General features: G+C 53.1%; 1 protein-coding gene across 13 annotated transcripts in view; it reads right to left on the bottom strand.

Moving 5' to 3' along the window:
• CASZ1 (castor zinc finger 1) overlaps positions 1-26,996 on the bottom strand; it is a 284,376-nt gene that overhangs the window by 62,807 nt on the left and 194,573 nt on the right. For 8 of the 13 annotated variants that reach the window (XM_027702933.1, XM_027702935.1, XM_027702938.1 and 5 more), the window contains one exon: positions 3,530-3,689. The exons of 4 other annotated variants lie outside the window; for them this stretch is intronic. In XM_027702933.1, the coding sequence (XP_027558734.1) occupies positions 3,530-3,548 (19 nt within the window). In that variant the 5' untranslated portion in view covers positions 3,549-3,689. Of the gene's footprint in view, positions 1-3,529; positions 3,690-26,761; positions 26,867-26,996 lie in introns of those variants that run through there. One more of the 13 variants, XM_027702941.1, reaches the window with a different exon arrangement.

The raw sequence follows: 26,996 nt of genomic DNA, 5'->3' as shown, positions 1-26,996 counted from the left end.
CACAGTCCAAAGCCAAGGATGCCTGTAAACCCTCTGTTCTCCCATTGCCAAGAGTGTGAGCCAGGTTCTTTCCCCTCATCTCCCTCAGGTCTCCATGGTTCCTCCTTTTCAGGACTCAAAATAAGGCATCATTTTCTTGCTTCAGGGTCCATTTTTCCATGGGATGTTGGACCCTCTTATCTATGACATGCCAGCATCTGTTTCAGCGCAGCTACTTAAAAACTTAACCAGTGGAAGAAGCTCTGGATAGAAGGGGAAAGTCTCTTGTGTGGGTCAGAATAATTAGACTGAGCTCAAATTGGCTTTAGGCATCTGCTGCTGCCTCTGAGCAAAATCATGCCATGCTGCTTCCATCAGCATCTCTCTGCTGTGGGCCTCACCCCGCACGACTGAGGGGATCACACACTGCCTCGTACAGGGCATCTCTGGGAACAAGACTTGCCTCAACAGAAGCCATAAAGCCTCCTTATCCAGCTATCATTAAAGCCCAGAGAAAAGAGGCCAGACAGAGATTGAGATGAGCCATTTCCCCAACAAACTTGCTTCCCTTTTTCATTCGCTCCTTTCTTTCTTTTCCCCCCTTTAACTGTCATTAAAATAACAAGTTTCTGTTACAGTCTAAACATTCCCACATTGTATAAAGGGTTATGTTACACTAGAGTCACTGCCGGGCCCAGTGTTTGCACAGAAACCTCACTGCAGGTCCCCCCTCCTGACGAAGTGACTTATTAAAGTTTAAACAGTAATTAACAGAACAATAAAAATAAAGGGATGTTTGGGGAGTCGTAGTGCACACAGGGTTTTTGGCAGTGCCAGCACTTTTCAGTGCCCTGCGCTGGCAGAAAAAAACGGCTGCAAAACCAGTGGGAGAGATGGGGAGCAGGAAGGGGCTGTGGAGAGCCTGAGGTGTGATCCCAGCCCAGCACGAGGGTGTGGAGAGCAGCAGGATCCGAGGGAAGGGTTTGGGGACTGAGGGAAGGATGCTGAAGGGTCACCTGGCAGGAGGCTGAGTCGGATTTGGTGCTCACTACCTGCCCTGCACTCAGTGTGTTCTCCCATTCTGCTGAGATGGTCTGGACAAACCCCCAGAATCTGAGTTTGGGGAATTGTGTCTCTGAAACCAGAGCTGGGCTTTGGGGCAGTGGCTCCTTTACTTTGTAAGAGTGGTAGAGAAGAAAGAGCAACCACAGAGCAAACCCATGAGAAAATCTTGCAAGAGGCAGACCTTCCAAAGAGACCCCAAGAGCAGCTCCCTTACTTGGGAGCCTTAAAATCAAACAGAAGACATCTTGTAAGGACCAATCCTGCCCTGTGCCTGTGCAGGTGTGAGCTGCAGGTCCAGTAGTATGTTACTAGCTCTGGAGTCACTCCCTCCTGAAATGCAGCCAGAGCCAGGACCACAGGGTCAATCCCTAGAGCTCTGCCAGAGCCAGGACTTTCCCAACCTATGTGAGGTTGGCTAATCAGGGCTCCCTTTGCAGGAGCAAACCTGCTTTTCCTCTGCTTTGTTCCCATCCCAGTTGCCTGCCTTGCCCAGGATGAGCTCTAGAGCATGTGGGTAGAGTTTAAGCTTGGGCTGTCAGCCCTCCCTGTTACCCAACATGCAGCAATGCAGAAAGATCTCATTTGAAGATATTTTTGGTGCCTATTGTAACTATTCTCCAATGTTTGCCTCAGTAGCTCACAGTGCTAGTTGGCTCTAGCCCTGATGTGTGACTCAGTACACACAGCATTGTGCAGTCCCATGTTTGCTAAATCTCTTCCAGTACAACTGCTCAGTTTGCAAATAAAAAGACAGCTCCGTGAGGGTGTATCTCCTGTGCAGAGGGAACTCAGGGAGTGCTGCCTTCAGCCTCTCCCAAGCCTAGGACTTTGCACCCTGGTCTGTCTGGGGAGCAGAGTGGCTCCCACTTGGGCTGGGGCTGCCCCACTGCCCGGAGGAGACCATTCAGCACCAGCTGCTCCCAGCCAGCCCACAGCCTCCCTTCCCTCCTGGGCTGCAGGAGTAGGAAACCTCAGGAGATGTCCCCAGAAGTCCCAGGATCACACTGATACAGGTCACCCAAGTGAGGACACTGGGTGCCTCCTCACACCTCCTGGAGGTTAAACCCCACTTCAGGGGGGGCTTGGCAGTGCTGGGTTAATGGTTGGATTTAATGACCTTAAAGGTCTTTTCCAACCTAACCAATTCCATGATTCCATGAATTCAGGCCAGTCTTCCAAGGTGCTGGTTTAATAAGCCATGAGGAAGCCTGCACTAGCCATGATAGCCCTGCCAGGGTGGAGGGCTGGCATGTCAGGCTTCAGAATTAATGAAACCAAGACCCTGTCAACCTTGGTGATTTTACCTCATTCGGGTATAAATTTATAAATTTGCATGGAGCTCCAGGGAGGACATGAGATGAAAAAAAAGGGGGGAAAGGCTGAGTTGAAGACACACAGATGCCCTTTTTCTTTACACCTTTGTTTTAAGTGGGCCCCAGCAGCTGAGCTGCAAGTGTGACACATGGCTCTCCGTGCCCCCCTCACTGCCTTGCCCCACTCAACACTCCCCTTCCCTGCTCAGGATATCTTCACAAAAGCCTTCCTGAATCCTCATGGGGTCCCTGGGTCCCTGGAATGGTAGATGTCATCACCCACTGCCTTGTTTGGCCAGCAACACCATGTCCTTTTATCCCCAAACCTTGTATTGCAACATTTTTATTTTCTTGGTGGCTTTCCTGCCTCCATGGGAAATTAAGTGGAACTGGTTGGTTCAGACTTGCCCTGGAGACAGTTCTTACAGAAAGCCCCTGAATCCCTTGCAAGCCAGGCAGGGCAACCTCTGCCTGAAACCCCCAATCAACTGAGCCACTGGCTCTGGCTTTTTCTCCCCTTTCCTGCCCCAAGCCAGCTGGACGCACAGGGACAGCAGCCAGGATGCAGCACTGGAGCAAGATGCTGTGTGAGAGCTCACAGACTGAACGGCCTCCCCAGGAAAGGCAGGTTCAGGTGTTTGTCTGCCTGACTCACTTCTGAGGTTTCCCTGCACATTCCCAAGGCTTCTCTGAGCTGATGTGAGCTGAGCTGCCAGTCTGCTTCCTAAGGACTCTCCTGCCCCACATCTCCAGTCCTGAGCACAAGCAAGAAAAATCAACATGTCCAGTATCTCAGACACTCAGCCCAGTGCCTCAGCTCTTCCCTTCCCGACCCGCTGGGCTCAATCCCTCTCTGATGCTCCCACACTCATGTCACTGCTCAGCTCAGAAGAATGATTTTAGAGCTGACACATCAATGACAGGAGAAGGGAGCTTATGCCTTTCCACTGCCACTCACACCAAGCTGAGAGAAAAAGACACGCCACCCAAATCTGAACTTTTCATCCCATTCACCCAACTACGGGATGTTTCTCAGCTCCTGGCTGTGCTGGAGTCAGGGTCTCCAGACTCATTTGCAGCGAGAGTGGCAGTGCTTGAGAGGGGAGAGGTGTTGAACAGGTACAAGCAGGTGCAAATAGAACAACAGAAGGTGCCCCCAGGTCAGCACTCACGTGCATTTTCCTCGGCCATGTCTGAGGAGACTTGGAGTCAGAACAGAGCACAGCTTTGCATGGGGGTCTCACACATGTTCACAATGCAGAAAGACTGTCCTGTGCACTTCCTTTTCCAACACGTCGTTCAGGATGTCTCTACAGCAATGCCAGTAACTGCCTGTAGGGAATGTTATGTTAGAAAATTATCTAATGCACTGTTAATCATCTGGTCTTGCAATCTACAGAAGGAAATCGGAGCAGCCAGCACAGTATGAACCTTCTTCCAGACACCACTGACTTCAGATACCATTATCAGTGGTAGCCTGGTCCACGTCCCAGAACTCAAACTCTCTTGGTTAACAGGCCATGAAATTATTTAGACTATTCTTGATGTTACATTCTGTTGTATTTGTAATTAACACAGAAGATCAGCAGTGCCACATCCTGTATCTTGCTGAATACAGAGGAGACAGTGCTTAGAAGCACTTAGTCTTCACCTAACTCTGTTCTGTTAGGTTTAGGGCAAGCCAACTCTTCAGAGCTGACCTGTCCCAGAAGGAAAGGGTTTGATATTGTCAGAGTTTAACCCACAAATGTTTGAAATAGGATTTGGGAACCAGCATTCTAAAATTGGGTCTTACCTCTTTTTTTTGGAAAATACTTTTAAACAAAAGAAAACAATCTGCCAGCACACTCGGTGTTCGGCGCCATCTTCAATCAGGGAAGCCTAATTATACCGTTTATACTGATGAGGAGGCACTGGCACAAAGCTGTGCACTCGCAGGGCTACAGATACAAAGCAAATCAGTGGCAAAGCTGGAATTAAACCTGGGAATCACGGTGATGAGCTCATCACCCACCTCAGCACAGCCCCCTTGCTGGCCATGGCTGGTCCCACCCATGTCCTGCAGGTTGCAGAGGTGAGGAGCCCTCCACACGTCTACTTAACAGGGTGAAAGTCTCAGTCCCCGTTCTGAGGTGGTTTGGGGTGCTCTGGGACACTCAGGGACGGGTCACATCATCAGGCCCGCAAAGACCAGTCACTGTATCAAGACAGACTGGTGGGCTACAGACACCCAACAGCCAGAGCATCGGGTCTGAGTCACCATGAGACCTCCCCATGACCACACAGACCAGGCAGAGATGAATCATCTGCTCCTTCTGAAGCAGCTTAATCAACTTCCCTGCATGTGGATCCTCGCAGCAGGTCCAGTCTGACCCGTCCATGATGGTCCCCTGGGATGTAAAACCCAGAGATTTTCCTTGGCACCAGGGGCCAGCACTTGCTCTGCACTCTCCCTGCCAGGTGCTGGGTGCTCTGGTCTAAGAAAGGCTGCAGAATCCCTCGGGACTGAGAGTCATTACATAAACAATACAATAGGATCACGGGCTGTAATTGTGAAAGCGCCGGAGGTCTTGGCACTGGAGTCTGCCTCAGCAAAGGCCTCTAAATGGAGACCCAAACAAAACAAACAAAAGCCCCAACTCTGTCAGCGCTTAATGAACAATAATAAATAATAAATAATAACCCTAAGAGCCAACCTAGCAAGACAGATGTGAGGCATCACTCTGAGGAAACACTGTCCCTACAGTAGTTACCCTCACTCCCCAATTTCCAGCTCAGGTTGCTGGGTTCTTGCAGAGTCTGATCCAGAGGGGAAACCTGGGATCTCTGTCAGGAGTATGCACTCCCCCTCCATCAGTAAGATGTGTAGGAGCTGCAGCCTTTGTATGTCCCTGGATTGGGACCTTCACCTGCTAAGTGAGTGCTCACAGACACCAACTCGTGCCCAGCTCGTTCTTACTGCAGGATCTCTCTTTAAGAGCTAAAGGCAAAAAGAAGCAGATGGAGCTGAGCAAGGGAATCCAGATAGGTGTGAGTCCGGAGAAGCCTCTCCCCAGCATCATTACAGTCTGGACTCAGAGTCCCCCACCTGTTCTGTGCAAGCTGAGCTCCCGGCAGGACACCGGGAGAGCTGCCTGGCAGGGACAGGGGCTGAAACAAAGGGCCTAATTTAAGTATTTTTATAACTCGGTGCTTGTGACAGTGGGTTTAGCAGTTGCCAGCCATCTGGAATAAAGAATTACAGCCACCTCCCCTAATCCTATATTGCCTAAACCCTAAAGCTGGTTATGGTGCAAGGATGAGGCAGCAGGTTGGGAGGAGGCAGCGCTGGGAAGGTGGGGGTGGAGAAGCGACCGCAGGAAAATCGTCAAACTTATTTCTTTTCCTGCAAGGTGCTGGGTGGTCCCAGATGTGCCAGAAGTATTTTTGGTAGGAATCAAGAGAAGACAGAATGAACAGAAACAGGGGAGAAGGGAGACAAGGAGCCCTCCATGACCACACAGTCGCATGCACCACACACACACGCTCTCGCACACGCACACAGAGGCTTACTGGTCCGCGCAGGGCTGTCAGGTAAATTAGATCTGAAAGCTGACAATTTCTGACCATATTTCCTTGATTATTTCAAACAAATGCACACCAGCCGCTGTAAGGAGATTAAAGTGACATAAACGTCCCGAGTGGGAGGAGGGAGGGCAGAGAATTCAGGTCACCCCCATCCGTCCCCCATTTGACAGCCGCTATATCGCTATCCAATCCAATAAAAAAATCCCCCCCTTTTGCTTTAATTAATTTTACAGCTAGCTTGCTTAATTACTTTCAATCAAAATCCTCCTGCCATCGCAAAATTAGAGATGGTTGAGCTCCATTAGCCTAAATTCTTCATTTCCATATAGAAAGAGGCTCCCTCGGCAAAGCCAACAGGGCTCCCTCCTATCCAAGCTGCCATCGGACAGATGCCTGTCCCTCTGTCTGTCTCCAGTTCCTCGGGAGAAGGAAGGGGGGGAGGAGACAGTCTTGTTCCCACCACCCCTTTCATAAAGCATCTCCTTGAGAGCTCTGGACACAGGAGGCCTCTCTGCTCACAAGAGGTGAGCTCAGCCTGCCCTCCCGGCCTTCCTACAGCCGGGCTGGAAGGAGCTTTTCCATGGCTGCACGAGGGAGCTGGGTGGCCCAGCCTTACTGCTGTGCTGCCAGCACTGGGGACGGGATCTGGAAGGGACATTTCTCCTGCTAAGGTTGGTCTGAGCACTGTCATCCCACACGGGCACCACTGACTCGAGATGTCCCTGTGGACACATGTAAAGGACATCAAGAGGACACAGGGGCAGATCATCTTACATCTGCCTGCTGTGGGCTTGGTACCTTCCTTGGGAGCATCTGGCACCAGCTGCTGGCAGAGACATGGCACTGTGGGCCACGGAGCTGCCACATTCCTGCAGCTCCCATGGGCATCATTATCACCTCTCTCCTGCAAACACAAATCCTGAACTATCCCATTTTGGGTTGCTCTGAGAGCAGTCCCAACTGGTCTCATGCCCCTGAAATCTCCTCTGAAGCACAGGGAGTGGCAGCAATAAGCCACACAGCACCGTAGAGAAGAACAAGGAGTGGGTGGAGGGGATGGACACAGGAGGAAACCCTGGAAGGAACTGGGTATGCTGGGAGCAGAGAAGGAAAATAGCTCCTCTCAAAGGACAGTGGGAACTGGAAAGAATTACCCAAACCATTCCAAGCTTTCCTCCCATTTTCTCCCATTTCCTGTTGTCTTCTTTCCCATTTCCCCAGACTGACTGCAGAGCAATGGTCCTAATGGGATTTTACCTGTGCTCAGCACTCCGTGTGGGTACTGAGCCCAAGTGGAGCTTGGCCCCTGCTCCCTCCTCCCATCACCTGCCCGGGCCACACTCACCCCCTGACCTGGAGCTGCAGGAAGGTCACACCAGCACCCCAGGGCCCACATCTTCCCAGCCTGCAGAAAGCTCAAGGGGATTCCTAAGCACCAGCAGCCCAACACTCCCCCCGGCTCCAGGGAGGGCAGGTCAAACCCTTGCTTCTTCAGAACAAAATGAAGAAGAGACAAACACAGACCTATTTTGTTTATAAGCTTAAAACTGAATCCAATGGCGCATCTACCTGGGGATTTTAGATTAAATGGTTTAAGAAACTCAAATAGGCTTTTTAATCCGGTCAAATAAAAAGAGCCCCAAAGAAGCAAAGAATTCACCCTGCCGAGCCTCTCGCCTGTGCAGACAGACAGGAAGAATGGTTTTCTTGCTCTCTGCCACTCCTCCCCACCCTGGCATGGGACAGAATGTATTTGCCAAAATCTGGAAGCTCAGGATACACCCTGTTCAGGATGCGTGCAGACTTCACTTTCCCATGGATGACCCACTCCTATCTCACTGTGTAACACCTTCTTCACCCTCTCTGTGTTCTCCTGGGCTGTTCAGCTGGGCCCTTCCCCCTGACACCTGGCAGGCCGTGCACACACAGTGCCAGCCCTGGTTACATCACCAGCGCCAGCCAAAAGCCAGCCAAGCGACGGCACCGACACCCCTAATCCCCATTCCACGCACACATTTAGGCTCTGTCTTTCATACAAACTACAACCCTGAGTGCTTCACAGGAGAAGACAAGGGGCTGGGCAGCTCGTGAGATGCAGGGGGGACCAGCAGGGTCTGCCAAGGGACGGGGCAGACAGACAGTCAGCCCAGGTCTGATGGGTGGAGACCAACCCCACACGGAATTGGGGAGTGTGATCAACGCCAGGAGCTGAACCCTGACAAAACACAGGAAGCAAAGGAGCTCTCTTCTCTGCTGGATGACCACCTCTCCGAGACTTCCAGCCTCCCACCTCCCCTCAGTATCACATCTCACCAACTTCCCAACAGACACTGTCCCCTCTCCCCCACCACTGCCCCGCTCCGGAAACGCTCAGAACCAGCCTTCCCCTGCACATGCTCTGCAATAAAATTCCCGACTTGTGTCTCGCCTGCTCCAATGCTCAGAGCAGCTGGGACAATAGAACAGAGAGGCCCTAAATCCACCAGACTCACCCTAAATAGCAATGGCCCATAATTTTGCCTGACATTCAGGAGCTTGTTATTCTTTCCCCTCGTCGCCTGGCTGGAGCTGTTCAGACCCATCAGTGTTATTCTATGCATTAAATGGGAAAAAAACACAACTCAACAACAACCCAGAGTTTCCAAGCCTGCCCAGTGAGGGCTGAAGGGGCAGCATCCATAGCTGAGCTGGCGGTGGGAGGACAGGAGGAATCAATGCCTCAAACCCAGACCCATCCCCTCTGCAGGGGAACAGCATGAGTGGGTCCTGCTGAGACCCCCAGCAGAAACACACTCCCTTTTCTCTGCTTCCATCCCTAAGAAGGGAGCTGCCATGTCTCCCAGCCCTTCCAGCCTCCCACCTGGAGCCCAGGACGGCTGCTGCCCACCCTTCCCCACCACCCGACGGTGGGGAGCTTTAACCACAACAGTTTGGGGTTTGGGTGTTTTGGGTTTTTTCCAGGCTGGCTCCAGCTGATTAAGGACCTGCAACAGGATGTAGGGATTACAGCAAAACCTGGCTCCAGATCAGCTGGGGCACAGAGCCAAACGAGAGAGCGAGGATTGCCCCCAGCCTGGCTGCCAAGCCGGCACTCATCCTGTTGGGAGGCCGGGAGGGCCAGAGCTCTCCGCTGGAACCAGGCCCCTGCCCTCGCTGGCTCTGCTGGGGAATGGCCTGCAGCCCACACTGACAAACGTGCCCACAGGGCAGGGCTGTGAGGACGAGGGATCTGTGGCTTGCAGGGCTTGCTGGAGAGAGGAAAATCTCACTGCTCGTGAGGCGTGAGGGGGCAGGTGCATCCCCACCTCCCGACTGGGGCAGCAGGAGCAGCCTGAGCTGGAGGTGCCCCGTGGTTCCCTGATCCCTCTGCCAGGGTCTGCACCACGTGGAGCTTCTAACGGGTATCCTGGAATAACACATGGCAAAATACTCTGTGCTGAGTTTTTAATCCAGGAAGAAGTGATCAGGGAAGGCAATAATCTCAGTTGGCACACGGAGCACAGCAGGATCTTGCTTCTGGGGAGGCATCAAGAGCAGAATTAGCTTCAAGGAGACTCTGGGGCTTTTTTTTTCTTCTGCTAACACTGATCCCTGCCCGGACCAGCAGCAGCAGCAGCAGCTCCCAGCATCTTTCTAAAGTGCCTGTCACTGCAATATCCAACTGCTGATGTCCCCTAGGGGACATCCCCCCATGCTTGGGTTTTCCACGTCCCTCTTGGACTGGAGCAAGAGGGACAGCAGCAGTGGGAGCAGCCCTCCTGCTCTGACCTGAAGCTGTTAGCCTCAAGTCGTGTTTTAATCAGGTCTGGCAGAGCTGCTGCCTTGTTTCCCAGCCTGCCACCTCAGAGGGATAATTTGCCAGTGCTTTCTCAGAGAGCTCTCTGGAAGTGCTTTGCAGAGCCCGAGTTTGCCTCCCCTTCATGGCCAAACCCTGCGAGCTTCGTGCTGGCACATCTCCCTCTCCTAGTGACCCCCAGGCTCTGTCTGCGTAAAGGGGATCGTGAAGATGCCAGGACTTGGTCCTGTCTTCCAAGCACTGCCTGGCAAGACCTGGCAGTGAGAGGGGGAAGCTGCTTGGAGCAGCAGGAGGGGGTGGAAATCTGTCTGGCAGCAGCAGCACAGAGACTTCTTAGTGCTGCCCACCAGACTCATCGTAGCAGAGAAACTCTGGAGTCAGCTCCTGCCGGCCTGGGGCTGCGGGGGGAGCAGGAGTTGATATTGCAGGCGGAGGCCACTGGGATACCATTGAAAGCTGCTAAATATGACCAGGTTAGCACTTTAGTCTTTAATGGCAGGTCACCATTAATAAACCCAGGGCCCCAGGGTGCAGTACAGAGCCTCCCTCCCCCCCTCCCCGAAACACTCATTTCATTAACTTCTCTGTGCGCGGCGCTCGGCACCTGCCAGAGGTTCTGCAGCCAGGAAGGCTGGCAAGGGTTAAGGACATCCTTTGGCAGAGCCAACTGCTCTCCTGACACCATGGAGAAGGGGAAGCCTGCGCAGCTCCCTCTGCTCCCCACTGCTCCCCTCTGCCTCTGGTTGCCCCGGTTCACGCTGGATGCCAGCCCACAGCTCTTGGCCCCACACAGACGGGCATCCTGGGAAGGCTCCTGAGTGGGAAACACTGTCCCAAGCCCGTAGCCAAGGGGCTGAGTGCAGGTGAAGGACAGCCAGAAACGTGGCCCCAACCCCAACTGCAGCACCCAGTCCCTCTCTGGCCTTCAGGAAGTCACTTCCCATCACTGTGCCTTGCTTCCCCATCTGAGGAAAGATGACAATGGCACCGATGGCCACAACAGGGAAGGGCAGAGGGGAGTTACTTTGAATCCAGGCAGGGAAGAAACACTTGTTAAATAAAGAGACTGCGTAAACAATGAAGGCCAAATCCCTCTCTCAGGGAGCCTGGAATGAACCACAGGATTGCCCCCAAGTGTGAACTTGGCCATTGCAGAGGGTAAATGGCAGAGACGGGCTGGTGGGGCCAGCACAGCACGTGCCCCGTGCTCTGTGCAGCCTCACACACGGTCCCACAGAGGTCTCTGATCCCATGGCTGCACACAGAGGGCAGGGAAGGACAAGGTGAGAGGCAAGCGGAAGGACAGGGCTTCGCTCCACCTGCTCTCACTGTGACGCTGGTCGTTTCCCAGAGGGATGGTGGGACGGGAGGAGGGACAAATAGATTTGCCAGCTGCCAAAAATCCCATCCCAAGTCTCTATCGATCTGCCCTACTTGGCAACTGAAGCTGCAGCCACCGTCTGTGGTGCTTGATCAATAAGACCTGGGAGGACAGGGAGGGAGAGGCCCTTTTATGGGAAGGCGGGTCTTTAGAGGGAAGTATTTTGATTTTTAGAACGAGTGCAGAGTCAAGGAAGAGGAAATACTGGGACTGAAGCTGCAGTTTAGTTTGGACTCATTTCAAATACCTGCTGAGCCCTTTACACTGGGGCCCTGGTGACCTCCTGCCCATGGGAGCTGCCCCAGCCTCAGTCCTCGCTGTCCACCCACAGAGCCTCTCGCCTGTCCTGGATGCTCTCAGCATCAACAGCACAGAGCCTGTGTGTGGTAATTCTCCAGGAGCTCCCTACAGATCCTCCCCAGGGACCTGGGGAGAGGCAGAGACTCCCACAGCCACGTGAGAAGGAATTGCTGTGCCACTCAAAGAGCCTCTGGAGGTGCCCCAAGTCCCCAGGTGACACTTTGCAGTGTGACTGTCCCTGGGGGCAGCCGGGGGGGAAGGTTTCAGCCTTGGTGGTGGTAGCCAGGCTGATTCAGCAGAGGAGCCAGGCTCTGACAGGCCTGCCCACACTGTTCCCACCCTGCTCAGTGGAGATCATCACTCACTGCCACCCAGCCTCTCCACGGAAGGGATCACAGCCTGGTGAGACACAGCAGGCCACGGACCGGGGGCCAATGACCACCACCAATCCCTTGTCCTGTCTGTGCCTTCAGACCCCTCTCTTATGCTCAGGTCACCCAGCAGGGCCGTCACTGGTGAGCCCTGGAGCCCAGGTGACCTGCCGGAGGAGAGCCCTGTGTTTGACTGCTCTGGCCACCTCAGCTTATTGCTAATTCTGTGCCCATTAACCCCACCAGGAGAAGGCAGCAGAGGAGGAAAAGTTTTTTTCTAATAGAGGGGCTTGGTAGGGCCAACTCCAGTGGCAGGAGTGGCCCATTCCCAAATCCAAGAGCCAGCAGCAGCTCATTGGCTCCAATCAGAACTGGCTGCAAGGGGGACGGTGCATTGGGTGTCACCTCCAAATGCCCTTTGGATAGATATGGAGAGAGAGAGACAGAGGGAATCTGCAGTTGTTCCAACGTTTCTTGCTCAGCAGAACAACTGTTGCAGTCCTTTTAGTACAAACCCAGCAACTGTTCCCAAAAGCTCAGCCTCCTCAGCTCCTGTCCTTAAAAAAAACCCACCAACCGATCTCCAAAACGCTGGCTTCTGAGTCAGGGCAAAGATGTTATTAACAAAAACATCACTCAGGGGTGGGACACCTGCTCCCTGACAAGCAACTGGCCTGGCTGCCCATGGTTAGCGAATTACATCAGGCCCCAAAAAGAGAAGGGAAAGGGAGGGAGAAGGGGAGAGAGTGGAAAAGAACAGACAGAGGGAGGATGACAGCAGAAGGGAGTAACAAAGACAAAGAAGAGCAGGAGAGGGGAAGCACAGAGAGAAAAGAGCAAGTGCGAGCGTATGTGAGAGACAGAGCAGGAGAGAGCGGGAGCGTGGGGGGAGCAGGGAAGTGTGCGGGAAGTGCGGTGTGTGTGCAATACAGTGTGGGAGTGCGTCTGTGAGAGAGACTGTGTGCATATGGCAGGGACCGCAGCGAGGAGGAGGAAGAGAAGAGTAAGGAAGGGGGAATGACGCCACGAGAAGCAGAAAAATCTTGGAAAAGTGTAACAAGAAAATAGGGAGGAAGAGAGAAACAAAAGCAAAAGTGAAGGCCATCGAACAAATGAGTCTGGTGAAGCAAGAGAGCAAAGATAAGAGCAGGGAGGGAGGGATGGGAAGAGGAGGTGGAGGGCACTTGGGATGAGGCAGGGTGAGGGTGAGGAGGAGAGAGGAAAGGGAGATGGGGACAGAGGAAAAAAAAGAATAAAAGAAATAAACAGGGAGGAGGGAGAGAAAGATGTCTATTAAAAACCTCAGTGCATAACACAAAATGTCAGGGTTTATAGCTTCATTCTTGGCATTGCTGGTACTGAGAACCCCACACAGAAATGTCACTGCTTGTCATGTTTAATCACCTGCTATTTGTTAACACCTTCGCTGCGAGGAGTCTGCCCCTCACCCCTTGCAGGCTTTCCTTTTGGAGAATAAACTGCAAAAACATGTCCCCGCCTTGCAGTTCTCCTTGGACAGTTTCCGTTGCATCCCGAGCCGAGCAGGGGAGGCCAGGCAGGGTCGGGACACCGGGCAGGCTGTTTGACTTCCAGCTGGGACTCAGCACGGGGCAGGGCTCCTGCGGGAGCAGGGCAAAAGGCACGGTGTCGGGAGGCAGAGGAACGGGACACGGGATGCTCCGGGGAGAGCAGGATGATTCCGGAGCAGCGGGGAGCAGGTGAGTGAGGTAGGTTTGGGGGACAGCGACTGCAGGGCAGAGAAAGAGACGGCAGAGAGGGAGGAAGGCTCAGCTCATAAAATCAAGGTGCACACGGTGGGGAGTGCGAGGGCAGGGAGGAGCAGGGTACGGGCCCTTCTCCTGCTGCATCCGCCCCGTGTTCCCATCCCACTCATGTCCTGTGCCGAACACATATAAATAAAATCCCTGAAATCCATGCAAGTCTGGAATTCTCCAATCTGTTTGCTTGAGCAGCAACTGTCACATAAAAGCAAACATCCAAAGCGATTAAATGTACAGTTACAGTTCCTTGCCCTGGCATCTGCACTGGTGACTTTGCTTTAGTTCCTCCCAAAGCCTTGGACTGATGGTTTTTATTTATGCTGGTTTTCCCCTGTGTCAGGCACTCGTGCCCCCACTGCCTGTACTTCCCACCCAGCCACATACTGTCTGTCTGACATCACATTGCACTGCTGTAGAAATTATTTTGAGGTCATCACTAGACAGGACTTTTCCCTGCTATTTCACGCGCTCCAACTGGAAAGAAATCAAAAAATGCTCTCCTCCATACAGTGAGTAGGGCTCTCCCATACAATGAAAACCTAATTCTACAATTTTCAGGCTCATGGAAAGAAATCATCCCCCCACCCGAATGAGCTAAAATTTAAAGATGTGTATGCGAAGATCATTAGTGCAGCTATTTAGTTTCAACCAAAGCATGGTGACCAACACAAATGAGGGCTCAGCTTCGACACAGTCCTTGCCCCACACTCTGAACTGCTTATGCAGTGTGCAGGGTTTGGGAAGTGCTGATGGCAGTGAAGTCAGACTTCCCCTCTTGAAAGTGAAGAGAATTTGGAGAGCTGAAGGAATGACAGCACGATGAGCTGTAAGGGGAGCCTAAATGCATCCAAACTTTTTCATGCAGGGAGCAGAAGCCATCAGCTGCCTGGACAGCAGCTCAAGGGTTTCTGCTCCAGCCCCTGACTGCTGGGTGCCTTCTCCCTGTGTGCCCAGATCCCTCCTGCAGCTGCAGGACCAAGGGGCTTCCCATCACTGGTGTCACCAGACACTAAGGACACACCAGAGAAACATCCCGTTCAGAAATAATACAGAAATGCAGAAACTCAGTGCTCATCTCTCTCCAATCCCTACAAGACAATTTTAACATCCAGTTTAGATCCTTCGGGACTAGATATGGGACTGAAATAAAAACCTTCAGGCCCAAACCAGGCAGTTCTGGAATCCCAAACTCCAGAGCACGCTTGGACCTCACAGCTTGGTCTCTGGTAGTGACAGCAGTGTGTTTCTACTCAAATTTTCTTCCTTGCAAGAGTGTTTTCTTGTGGGTTTTTTTTTCTGATTGAAATCCTCACTAGTTTCCAAAAAGCAAATATTTTCATCTCAATCTCACACACCTGAGGGATTCCAAGGGTCGTGGGAAAACCTGCACTGCTGCTCCTGTCCACTCCTGCACTGAGGACAGGGGCTTTTGCCCCGTCCAGCACCTTCCCCAGACACCCACAGCCCCCACCCAAACTCCACAAGTACATTCAGGCCCAGTTTTTGAGCCTGGGCTGTGACACACAACCCCAGCTGGTGATTGCTGCCTCCGGTGTGGGGAGGGCAGGCAGAGGCTCAGCCCAGGAGCTGGGGACAGTGGGTTCTGCCCCTGCCCCGAAGGGCCAGCACGAGGTCCAGGAGCCACCCCAAGTCCTATTCTGGGAACGGGAACAGTACACAGAAAGGCCTCCCGCTGGCCTCTCGCCAAGGATAAAATTCACCCTTCTGAACACAGGCCAAGATGATCTAAAGTGACTACTGACTTTTGTTGCCCAACTTGAGTCACCTTAAATGGGCCTATTTTTCAAGTGTCAGTGCTCAGCACGGCTGAGAATTGGGCTCTCTAAGATGTCTAATTCTACAAGTCCAGTCACTGCTGTAACAAGAAAGACCATTATTCCTCTCCTGTGTGACTTCTTCCAGTCTGGCCAGGCCTTTTATCTTTTTTCCTCTCCCCTCCCTTCTCCTTGTTCTTTTCTTTTTCAGCTTTTTATGAATTTCTCTCAGCTTTCCTCCCTCTCCCCCCCTCAAGGTCATGCGGCTCATTTCCACGTTGAACATTTACTCAGCAAGCCAGGTCCTTTCACAGGCGCTCACCACAAATATGCTTTCTGATAAAGTACGGAGAAAAGAAACTGTAAAACCAAAAACAATGTCAGAAATGAATACAAGAAAATCCCACCAGGGCAAAGCAGGGCTGTAACAGGGCAGACTGTTTCACCAGAGAGAGCAAGGAGGTAAAGCACCCTATTTCCCTGCAGTTCTCTGTTTATTTTCTTGCTCTCCTTTAATGTTTGCTTTTCTGAATATTTCTGTTTTGCTGTTAGGGCTGTGTCACCTATATGAGAGAGACTGTTATATTTAACCTCTTCTCTTTATCCTCAGTGAAACTCACCCTCATTCACAGGTCAGAGCCCTCCCAGCCTGTGGGCACCTGCTCCTTTATGGCAGCCCCAACCCATCCTGAGCAGGGTGTTTCCAGCTACGCAGTTTGCTTGGTTTTCCTAAGCCCATTACTTGTAAGCAGCTTGCACAAAGCATCAGGGTTTGTGTCCACCCTGGGTTATACACAGCACAACACCGTGTGGTCAGAGAATGCACAAAGGAAGGTCAAACCCCTCTCCCCACTCTCAGGAATGGATGGAGCCCTTCACACGAGTGTGGTAAGAGGGAACGGGTCCTGGAGAACTATTTTGATACTTAATTACCAATTCAGCTCCCAGACCAATCCTACAGACTGTTTGAAACTAAGAGCAGCTTCACGAGGTCCACATTCTCCAGCCCAGGGCAGGTCTCCAGAGAGCTCAGCCATGCTCACTGCTCTGAGATGCTGCAATCTTGATAAACCTCCAACTCCAAAGAAACAAAATTTGGCCAACACAGCATGACTTTGAAAATCCAAGCCTCAGGCTTGCAGTGTCCAAGAAAGTTTTGGAATTATTTCTCAGTGACATCATTCCAATCTCCATTTGATCACCAGAGACAGCTACTGGCCCTCACATGAAAGACAGGGTTTAAAAGTGTCCGTTTGCTCCCTAACATCTCTTCACCTGAGATCCAAAGCTGCTTGGCCTTCGTGGCCACTGGGAAATGGTAAGGAAAAGTAACTTTTGGCTTTTGTAGTCAGGTCATGGTTTTATGCCCAGGAGTGCATCTAGCCCATAATTTCCTGCGGGAGAGAGGCCACCATCTCATTGCTGACCAAGTCAGGCTTAGGATAACAAGCATATAGTACCAAAAGGCTTCCACCTACCAAGACCCCTGAGGGGTTCCCTGAGGAACACTGCTTGGAAGAAAGGGAGCTGCTCTGAAAGCAACAACCTTCTTTTTCTTGAGACAGCAGGGCTCTGCCTTCTCCTCACTCTAGAGTTGTTGCTTTAGGATGCTTCATGTTGCTGCTTTCCTTTACTGAGCCCACAACAGAAAACCAGAAAGCTGTGGATTCCTCCTGGCAGGGGGGAAGTAATTCCCAGCTATGCTGCCTGCCCTCCACAGCTCTCCCCAATTTCTAACACGGCCAAAAGGCATCCTCCACAGCTCCCACGCACCACCCACCCCACAGTGGCTGCCATGGCACAAAGACACACCCAGCCTGTTTCCATGGAGCCTGACCTTCTCCTGGAGGTTGCAGAAATACACCCTTCCATAAACAGATACTTCTACCTAGGAAAGCCTCAAAGCTCTGTTGGGATACTCTGGGTGGTGCTGGCTCGGGAAGCTGGCTGTGAACACCTTGGTGGAGCACGTGGAACAGTGAGCTCTCCTCCAGGAGGGTGTCGGCACGGCCAACACCAGCAAGAGCAGGTACCTTGGCGAGTGCCACGGCAGAGCTATTACAACATTTGGGCCCACCAGCATCACCAGAACTAATCAGTTACAAGTTCTGACAGACAGTCACAGCCCTGAAATCAAATATAGTTGCAAAATTATTCTGATTTCAAGTGCTTTTGGCCACTTGCAACTCTGTGTTGGCAGCACAGTGACAGGGAGAGTGGCACGCTGGTGGCAGTGACGCCGTCCCGAGTGGCAGCACACTCCAAGGGAGCGGGGTAGGATGTTGTAGGACACTTTGTTGGCAGTCAGGCCCCTGCAGAGGTTGGGCACCGAGCCGGGTGTCACCACACTGTGCAGAGGCTCCTGCGACCCCTGTGTCTCCCTGGCACGGCCCGTCTCGTCTCACTGAGTGCTGCTCGCCCTCCCTCCCTCCCAGAGCGCACATGGCTTTAATGTTTTTATTACCTGTTTGACTCGCTGCCTTATTGCTTCTCCTCTTAATGGGGCTGTAACCGTGGAAACGAGGAATAAACGGCCACCAGAAAATGAGATGATTAAACAGGTCACCCTGGCAAAACAAACTCTGTGCTCACACAGCCCGGGCTGCGTGTGCAGTTCCTGCCCAGGGAAATGTGGGGCCGGCTGGCAGAGGGCGGGAGGGCTGGATCAGGCTCCTGGAAGGAGCACACCACTGAGAGCTGCCTCCTCGGAGAAGTGTGGTCTCTGCCCAGGAGGGATGATGCTGTGTGCCTCCCAGGAGGGACATGTGGAAAATGGCAAGGTTTGCCGAGGGAAGATGGAAGATAGCGAGGACAAGACACATCCATGTAACTGGGGAAAAAATAGCAACTATGAGGAATATAAATAGGCTGGGCTGAAAACAAAACACAAGTCTGAGACAAGTTGGTGTCCTCTGTTGTCCCCGTCTCTGGCATTGCCCATGCCTGCCTCGTGGCAGCTCCCAAGGGAGCGTAAAGGCTCTTCTGCCTGCACTTCTCCAGGCCCACAGGGCAAGCTCCACCACTCTCCTTGTCCCTCCAATGGCCAAGCTGCACTGGTGCTGCCCTGGCAAAGGCACAGCACTGCCCAGCCAAGCATGGCCAGGACCACAGGGAATCTAGGATCTCATGGAGCACAGATTTGGCTTTCCAAGAAGCATCTGCAGTCACTGTGCTCACGGCTCCTTCTCTGGAGCCATGTGGCTGGGAGGAGAGGGACAGGACCATGACAGCTGGGCGGGCATGAGCACAGCCTGGTCTGGTGTCCACTCCAACACAGCCCTCCTCGTGACGGGGGAAAGGGCTGGTCCACACCAGCAAGACAAGGAGAAGGCAGAGGGCCTGTGTGTCTCAGCACCCCACAGGGTGCCAACATCTGAATGAGATCTCAGTCAAGCTCAGAGATAATGAGTTTCAGACCAAAATGTTGTTGAAAACAAAAATAAAACCCCCAAATATGCACACCGCAATCAAAAAAGCACAATCACAAACCAACATTCAAAGTACTGAGGATCCTGCCAGAATCCCCATCCTGCCCCAACCTGTCCAAACCCAGACTCACTGGGTGCTGGCAGTCTGGGAAGAGCAGACTTACTCCACCAAGAGCAACAAATTCAGCAGAAGAAATTGGAACGACAAAGCTTGGCGAGGTGGAGATGTGAGACAACTGCTTGGAGCACACAGGCAAGTGGTTGTGCTTTCTTTCAGAAAAAACAGCAGGTGGTTTATGAAAAGGGCCCTATTCTTTAGGGTAATTTGAGCCATATTTCATTGTTTGATAGAAAAATCCTAATATTCATGACCTCCTTTAACTGGAAGAAGTTTGCTCATCTGAATATCAGCCCACAGAAAAATGGGAAAATGAAAAATAAAGAGAGTAAGATAATGGAAGGGAGGTGGAGGGGGGGGAAAAAAAGGAAAGGAAAAGCAAGACAGAATCAAAGGCAGAATGGAAAGTCCAGGAGGGTGACAAGAATGACGGGTCTGTGGGAATATGGAAAGGAAGGACATAAAGGAAAGCTATTTAGCAAGAAAAGTTAAACACTGCAGCATAAAAAAAGGCTGAGAAAAGCAAGGGTGAGTGACGGAAAACACAGCAAGAGCGAGCAAAGGAGTTTTCCCTTAAAGTTTCCAAATGCATGGATCAACTTTGCAAAACTGGGATTCCTGTCCTACTGAGCTTCTGTTAAAAATAGTCATATGCAATCAAGAAGAAAAATCAGACCCTCTCTCCCCAGCCTCTGTTCCCTCACCCTCTTCCAATCCGGTCCTCCTCTGCTAACATCTGCTGCCTGCCTTCGGGACATGCAGATGGTAATTACTCCAGGAGCAGCTTCCTCTCCTTTCCCTGCTTGCAGAGGGCCACTTGGAAGAGAGCTTCAAGCCATGGAAAGATACCACACACACCTCCACGCCCGGGAGAGGGGGGATGTGGGAGCCAGAGAACTTGATAGCACAGGGGGTGGGAAAGGGGTGAAAAGATGAAGACATTTGTCTACAAAACACACCAACAAAACATCCCCCTGGCCTGAAGAAGGGGGGCCTGGGGAGAAGTTGGCTTGAGATGTGGAACTGCTCGTGCTCCTCCAGATAGGGGAAGGGGTGCTGGAGGAGAGGTGTGCTGGGGAAAGGCAGGCAGTGAGGAGGAGGAGGAGGAGGAGGAGAAGAAGGAGGAGGAGGAGGAGGAGGAGGAGGAGGAGGAGGAGGGCTGCCCTGGGCGAGCCGGCTCAGGGAGTGGATTCATACAGGCATGGAGCTGGCAAACACCAGGCGGAGAGGTGGAGCTGCTTTAATGAGAAGATGCTTCTATGACTCAGGCCTCAAAGGGATTGGGACTTTATTATTTTATTTTTCCATAATAAATTATGCCCTGGGATGCCAGGTCCCGCCGGGTTTTTCTGGAAATACCAGACAAAAGCTGGTGTTGCTACCTGGCTTTTGACAGTTTCCCATGTATGGAAGCTGAAGGTTCCTGGTTCTTCTTCTGCTCTGCCCTGGCCCAGCCAGTCTTGGGAGTGGGGCTGACACCACTGCACCATTCCAACAGAGCCCAGCTGGAGCCCCTCACCTCCCTGCCCAGGTGCTGGAGAGCCCCCTTTGCAGCTCCACAATAACCCACCCTGGGCTCATGGGTGCTCCCAGCCCATGGAGCTGCAGCTGCCAGGATGTCAAAGGTGCCACGGGTCAGGTGGGCGCAGGAGCTCCCGGGAAAGTGGGAGCGGGCTCAGCTCTCTCTCCCACACCCCAGGCACCACACCCCGGCTGGAGGGAGGAGCTGCTGCCCGACCCCCGCACCCGTCCATGGACAGCAGCCAGGCCTCATTCACTTATCTCCATCACTGAAGCGCCCAGCCCTGGCTCTGGGCTGCACAGGGGAGTGTGATTATGCCCACTTTATAGATTAGGAGTTATTCATCCTACACCAAATCCTCAGACTCTGCCATGTCTCACAGACCTGTTCTGGAGCTCTTTGTTAGATTTAGGCTGAACTTGGCCCTAGTTCAGCTCAGAAACTTACGTTACAAAAATCCCCTGTACAACCGCCTGCCTGCCCGCGGCTGTGGACCGAGCTGACGCCAAGGCCATCGTTCCTGGCAGCAGGAATGGTGGGAGATTCACTGCAGAGCAGTGGGAGCACAGGGACACCCAACACACAGACCATGCTGGTCCTCTCTTGCTGCTAAGAAAGATCCACTCGTGGTCACGACGATGCGAGCACATGGAAAGAGAGGGCTCATCAAGGCAATGTCTTGAGAGAGCAACCTGGAGAACATGAAGTTCAGCACAATACCAACACAGGGCACGTGAGTGTCCGGGAGCGCGGAGGTGGGCGAGTGTCTGGGGCAGACGGGCATGTGCAGGACACGGTGACGGGGACGTAGGTGTTGGGTGTGGGGAACACCTCCAGAAATGCTCCAGCAGAGCTTGGTGCTTTTACTGATTTCACAAGAGGCTCTGCTAAAATGTCACCTCTCCGAAGCAAAACAGGAGCACGTCGGTGAATCATCGTTTCACACCCCAAAGCCAGGAATGGGTGGCAGAACTCTCTAGTGAGGCACCAAATCCTCAGGGGATTGCCATAAAATGCTACCGGTGACTTTAGTCTTCCCATCCGTTTTCCTAGTATCTCCTGATCTCCACCCCTTGCTCTCTCTTGCCAACCTACACGGGTTGTTCAGCTTTTATTTCGAGCATGAAACTGCCTTAGGACTGGAAGCTTTAAGCAGTTTCCCAGCCTCCAGAAATTTTCTGGTTGTGTTTCTCCATGGCAGAGCAAACAATTGCTTCAGTACCTGGCCACCACACCTAACCCCCAAACGCAATGAGAACTCGGAATTCTTTGGGAAACAAGAATGTGTTTTACATGAGTGAAGCACATGTTTTTTGTTCACTGTAACTATTTGTTCCTGAAAGGACTTGACAAACTGTTTTATTTTCTGGAATCACCACAAGAAGAAAGATGGGAAGTCCCTTGAGAAAGGGGAGAAGGTTGGTGCCAAGTTAATGCAATGGGAAGGGAATGGACTCGGCCTCTGAGATGGGCAACAAGGGGGCCTAGAGTCTGGGAGAGGGAAGAGCACCACCATCCCACTCCAAAACACACTCTGCTCCTCAGACAAAGCCTGTGCTTACAGGGAACAGCAGCCCAGCCCCTCACCTGTGATCAGTGCTACTGCCTGTCCTCAGCAGCAGGTCCTGCCAGGGACCAGGAGCCTGCACAGAGGAGCTGCACAAAGGAGAGGAAGCTCCAGGGAACTGATCCCAGCCATGGCCATGCCCTGTGGCCATCTGTCAGTCCAAAGATGGGCTCCATCCAGACCAGCTCTGTGTAGCCCCTGGGCTTTGCCCACCCAGGGGCTGTTCTGTCACCCTCTTGCAGCACCACAGTGATCTGGCCCAGCCCTTCACCTGCCCGTGTCCCTCCAGCACCAGAGCACTGTGCACTCCCCCCACTGTGCACATCCTCAACCCAGCCCCAGCTGCTGTTCCAGCCTGCAGAGCACTGGTCAAGCAGGAACGGGGATTAGAAGACAGCAAGTTTTTCTTTTGCTACCAATGTCTGCCTCCATCTCCCTCATGAGCCCTCGGAGAGGAAACAGGGAGCAACAAGGTCCTGGTCCAAAGGGCTCTCAATCCTCAAAATGGATTTTACCTGTCTCTGAAAGCTGCCTCCATCTCTCACCCCCATTGCTTTCTCCCTAGGGAAATCAGTCTAAAAGGGGCTAATGGAACAATGTCCCTCTCTCTCCCCCCTCTCATTTTCTCTCTTTTTTTTTTATTAGCATTTGTGGAATTTATTCCCAAACTCTCCTAATCTTTCGTACACAACCATTTGATTTGCATAACCCAGCCCCCTCTCATAAAAACTGGCTGCTAGTTTAATTAAAAAATGTAAATTTGCTGTCATCTCGGGGCCTGGTGAATTAGGACGACATCGGCATTTTTTATTGCTGAAGACGTCCAAATTGATCCAGTCCGCGCTGAACCGGAGGGGAGGAGACGGGGCCGCGTGGGACTTTTGGCTGGAGCTCCTGCCCCTCCCCTGCTCCCAGCCAAGCCTCCTCTGCCCCCTCTCTGCTTTGCAAAGTGCAGCTGAGGACGAGGACATCGGTTCTCCCAAAGCCCAGCTGGATCGGCCAGCGGGGCCTCTGCGGCGTCAGCACTTCTGGGAGCTCAGCCCTGGGTGGCACCTGAGCTCTCCAAACCTTGGGAACGGCCGTGGCTCCAAACCCTGGGAGGGAGGGAAGGAGCCCAGGTGGAGGTGGGAGATGCAGCACAGGCAATGGTTGTCTTCGCCTCCCACAGGACTTTTCATTACTTTCCAGGCACTTTCAACCAACTTTTCAGAGGGAAACCTAAATTGTAGGCTGCACAGCAGCCCAGAGGTACGGTTTGATGTCGGAGGGAGAGTCAAAGTGGCCACAAAAGCTCTCGCCGTGAGGACACAGCCAAGTGCTCTGGCAACATGAGAAGTGGGACAGACAAGGCTCTGCAGGCAAAGTCCTGAGATAAATTCCAAGCTCAGATACTCCTTTCCAGGAGTGGCAAGGAGGACTCAGGGCGGAAGCATAAACAGTTCAGGAAAACAGAAAGAGAAACTGATTATTTGGAAACTACATATTTAATATCTGACCCCCTCCAGCTGAGGTATCTGTACCATTCCGAGCTCGTTTCAGTTCAAGTTGCCTCTCCCCCTCTGGGACACCAAAGCGGAAGGGTGCAGTACCTGCACTCACTGGCAGACCCCACTGGCAGACCTGGTTTAGAAGGACTCACAGGACCCAGCAGACAAGGTGCAGCTGAGGAAACACGAGTTTTTATCTCGGGGATCAACTTTCTGGTCTTTCTGTGAGTTATCTCTTTATGGTAAAGCAGTCGAAACACTCCTACGGACTTCAACTGGCTTTGAAGCACCTTCTCCAATTAATAGCTGGGCCCTGCTTACACCATGATGGGAAGGTTGATTCCTGCCCTGCTAAACCCTTCTCCCAAGGAACAATCTTCACTCGGTAGGCTTAAGCCCTTGAATGCTTTCCACTCAAAAAGTATCTCATAGGACTCCTGGAAAGGGATGTGAACACCTGAACAAACTGCCTGGGAACCTTCTGCAGACCAAGGGCTCAGGAATGACACCAACCTTGACTAAGCCAATGTCTTCCCAAAAACCTGTACTGTCAAAAAAAAGAAGAAGAAAAAAAGAGTTGCCACCAGTCCAGAGAAGGTGTTTCTATCCACTGGGTTTTTCAAAAAACAACAGTGATTTGACAAAGGCACAAAATGACCCTGGGAGTGGAAAATTATGTGTTTCTCCACTCATTTACCATAGGTGCTTTAGTCCTCATTCTGAGATCAGTTCCTGTAATCTCATACCAAGGATAATTAGGTTGGGGCACAGTTTCCCAAAGGAAGTGACAGGTGCCCAGTCAGTCAAGATATTTACAACCAGACTCGCAGAAAGTCACATGTAGGGAACATCTTGCCACGATCCTGGGCAGATGGACTCAGTCCATGAATTCTTTTCAGCCCTTAACCACTCCGAACACTTCTGGCCCTAGAAGGTCCATGCAAGGACTGACTGAGCTGAGAAAGCTCTCAGCAAGAGCAGACTGTCAGACCCCACATACCGAGTCCCTCTGGGAAAGAAACCCCTCCGGACTTGCCTCTGCCAGCTGGCAGCTCGTGTGAGCAGCCCTCGGGCACTGCCTCCGGGGAGCCACTGCCTGAGGGCTTGGAGAGAATTCAAGAGGCAGCGACTGAGGGAGATAAACTGGCCCAAGTAGATAAGGGTTAGAGGTGGTGATTATGGGGCAGGTCTTTGCCCCAAGATCATGACAAGACGGGTTCACCCACACACAGACCGTAATGCTGACTTAAACAGATCTCCCAGATCCTCATTTCCATGGCTTCCTGCAGCCCCGGGTTCCCATACCGGAGACCGAAACCCACGTGTTACCTGGGCGGCAAGGCCGAGTGCCCACGACACTTCCGAGAGGAAGGAGGGTCCCTTTTTTGGGGCGGTGGGGGGGAGGTGTTTGGCTTGGCAGCCCCTCTTCGGGGGCGGCGGTGCAGGAGCCCCCCGGGCAGCGGGCGGGTCCCGCCGGCAGAGGGCACTGCGGGGCCGGGGCACGGCCCTGCCCGCCCGGGGCCACCCCGGCCGGCGACACCCGGGCAGCTGCCACCGCTCCCGGAGATGGAGATCAGGGGTAAATCACTGTTTATTGCTCTTTAAAGCATTTGCCCTCCTGCAGTTTCACCACATCCTTAACTCCTGGGCTGCCCACGCAGCCTCCCAGCTCCTTGATCTGAGAGGGAAGCAGCCGCACGCCCACGGCTGGACCCGGGCAGAGCCGGCGTCGCGCTCGCGGGTGGAAGCGGCTCCGGGGCCGCTGGGCTCCTGATATCAATGGTAGAAATAAATAAATAAGTGGAATAAACGACGACAAAATTATCCTCTCAATCACAACATCAGAGTACATAGTTCAGGCCCAGTCAATCATCAACCAGTTTATTACCATCTTACTCCTTATTAAAAAAAACAACGCACACACACGTACACATAGGCTCCGGCAGCAATTACCTGGACTGTGGCGCATCGCCAGCGCAGGCCTCTTTGGCCCATTGCTGCCATTTGGATTGTAAATGGCAGAGAATGGCTTACACCATTTTGGAGGAGCAAGTACGGTTGTGTTGGCAAGTCCGGGGCCAAGGTGGTGGGATGTTGTCCCAAACAGAGAGGCAACATGGCCCAAGGAATTCCTACCAAACTCTGCATTTGCCCACTTGGTAAAATCTAAATGAGACTCTGATTCAGACTGTCCAAGGGCTGGAAAACCCACCAGCACTTTGAGCCCCGCTGCCCCCAGTTGCAGTCACACCCCAGCCCTGTCCAGCACCACACCCAGTGGAGCCACCAGCCCAGCCCAGTGCCAGGCCAGACCCCGCTCCTCGTCCTGATACCTGATCAAAACCAGTGGACACGCCACAAAAAGCTACAACCAAAAACACGCCCAGCCCCAACACTGGGGCCTGTAATCTAAAACCAAAACATTGCCCCAGCCTGGCCACCTTTCCTCCTCCCTTCGAGATGTGAAGGGGTGGGGGAGGTCTCATACACCTCACATGGAAGGACAAAAACAAACCCATCCCAGATATGCCCAGGTTGAAAAAAAAAAATAATACTCATTAAATGTAATAAGCAGCCTCTTCATCCGACACTGCCTTGTCCCAAATAAATTAAATTCCTTTTCATTTAGACAGCACAGGAACCTGACAAGCAACCTTTACCACCGAGACGCCAGAGCTCAGGAGGGGGAAAAAATGAAAGAGAAAACAACCCACACAACTTACAACAAATACAAAGGCAGAATCATTTCAAAACCCCCATAAACTTCCCCTCCGCATCCTCTCCCGGCCAGCCCGCTCCTCGCCCCGCCGCCCGCCCGCCGCCCCGGCCCGCGGGGGCCGCGCTGCCGGGAAGGACCGGCGGAGGGAGCGGAGCCCCCGGCTCACCTCGGCGGGGCCGGGCGAGCGGGGCCGGAGCGGCGGCGGGCGCGGGAGCAACTTCCGTAAAACAAGTGAAAGAAGAAAAGTGAAAGAGGCGGCGAGCCCCCGGCCGCACCGCACCGCACCTGGTGCCGCCCCCGCGCCCCGCTCCGCCCGCACCGCGGCCCCGCACCGCCCGCACCGCGCACCCGCCGACAAAAGTTTCGGTGCGGCGGCGGCCCCGCGTCCCGGAGAGAGACTGCGCTGCCCGCAGCGCCGGCCCCGCGGCCGCGGAGGGGCTGAGCCGCGGCCGGGGCGGACAGCACGGACAGCGCTCCGCTCCGCTCCGCCCGGCGCGGGGGCACCGGCACCGGCGGCCGCACCGAGCGGGGGCTCCGCCGAGCGGCGGGCGGGGGGCTGGGGGCAGGAAAAGGACAATTGTGCTGTACTTACCATAGTCGGAGAGACGAAAGCCGAATTCACTTAAATAATCAACTTTCATAATACTTAATTAATACCTAATTGCAGCTGATTGCTCCCGAATAGCAAGTTGTTTAAAGCACTGATGTCATTGCCGTGCCGGTCCTCCCCGAGTCACTTTGGCAGCGGGGCCGGGGGCGGGCGCGCCGCCGCGGGGGGCGGTGACTGGCGGGCTCGGACCCGCCCCCGCGCCGGGCCCGCCGCCGGG

This window comes from Neopelma chrysocephalum, unplaced genomic scaffold (assembly GCF_003984885.1).
Source record: "Neopelma chrysocephalum unplaced genomic scaffold, ASM398488v2 Primary Assembly neopelma1_200, whole genome shotgun sequence".
Taxonomy (NCBI): domain Eukaryota; kingdom Metazoa; phylum Chordata; class Aves; order Passeriformes; family Pipridae; genus Neopelma; species Neopelma chrysocephalum.
This window is presented reverse-complemented; position numbering and strand designations above follow the sequence as displayed.